The 1112-nt window shown below is 68.4% G+C and overlaps 1 protein-coding gene across 1 annotated transcript; it reads left to right on the top strand.

The window, feature by feature from the left end:
- Window positions 1–704: 704 nt before the first annotated feature.
- On the top strand, window positions 705–1095 carry LOC121337844 (elongation factor Tu, mitochondrial-like). The gene is made up of 2 exons (XM_041408208.1): window positions 705–734; window positions 809–1095. The coding sequence occupies exons 1-2, from the start codon at window positions 720–722 to the stop codon at window positions 1070–1072; spliced, it is 279 nt and encodes a 92-aa protein (XP_041264142.1). The 5' UTR covers window positions 705–719; the 3' UTR covers window positions 1073–1095.
- The last annotated feature ends 17 nt before the right edge of the window (window positions 1096–1112 follow it).

The raw sequence follows: 1112 nt of genomic DNA, 5'->3' as shown, positions 1-1112 counted from the left end.
TGGGGTTTATGGGCTCTGTGGGGCTGGTCCCAGGGGTCACAGTGACAGAATCTATGGGTCTCACCCCACACCTTTCTGCCCCCCAGGATCTGGTGCTGCCCGGCGAGGACGCGGTGCTGGGGGCTCTGTGGGGCTGGGGGGCTCTGTGGGGTCTGTGGGCTCTGTGGGGTCACTCTGACAGGATCTATGGGGCTGGTCCCAGGGGTCTCTGTGCTCTGTGGGTCTCACCCCACACATTTCCCCCCAGGATCTGGTGCTGCCGGGCGAGGACGCGGCGCTGGGGGCTCTGTGGGGTTTGTGGGATGTGTGGGGTCTGTGGGGTCACTCTGACAGGATCTGTGGGGCTGGTCCCAGGGGCTCTGTGGGTCTCACCCCACACTTTGTGCCCCCCAGGATCTGGTGCTGCCCGGCGAGGACGCGGCGCTGGGGGCTCAGTGGGGCTGATCCCAGGGGCTCTGTGGGATCTGTGGGGCTGGTCCCAGGGGATCCATGGGTCTCACCCCACACTTTGTGCCCCCCAGGATCTGGTGCTGCCCGGCGAGGACGCGGCGCTGGGGGCTCTGTGGGGCTGGGGGGCTCTGTGGGGTTTATGGGGCTGATGTAACAGGATCTATGGGATCTATGGGTCTCACCCCACACATTTCCCCCCAGGATCTGGTGCTGCCCGGCGAAGACGCGGCGCTGGGGGCTCTGTGGGGTTTATGGGATGTGTGGGGTCTATGGGGCTGGTCCCAGGGGATCTATGGGTCTCACCCCACACATTTCTGCCCCCCAGGAGCTGGTGCTGCCGGGCGAGGACGCGGCGCTGGGGGCTCTGTGGGGCTGGGGGGCTCTGTGGGGTTTATGGGGTCACTCTGACAGGATCTATGGGTCTCACCCCACACTTTGTGCCCCCCAGGAGCTGGTGCTGCCGGGCGAGGACGCGGCGCTGGCGCTGCTGCTGCGGCAGCCCATGGTGCTGGAGCGCGGGCAGCGCTTCACGCTGCGGGACGGCGCGCGCACCATCGGCACCGGCGTGGTGGGGGGGCTGCTGCCGCTGGGGGAGGGGGAGCGCGAGCTGCGCTGGGGGTGACCCTCCCCCACCCCGAGATCGGCGGGGGCTGACCCCTCGC

The sequence above is a fragment of the Onychostruthus taczanowskii genome, unplaced genomic scaffold, assembly GCF_017590055.1.
Source record: "Onychostruthus taczanowskii isolate IOZ18803 unplaced genomic scaffold, ASM1759005v1 scaffold2911, whole genome shotgun sequence".
Taxonomy (NCBI): Eukaryota; Metazoa; Chordata; class Aves; order Passeriformes; family Passeridae; genus Onychostruthus; species Onychostruthus taczanowskii.
This window is presented reverse-complemented; position numbering and strand designations above follow the sequence as displayed.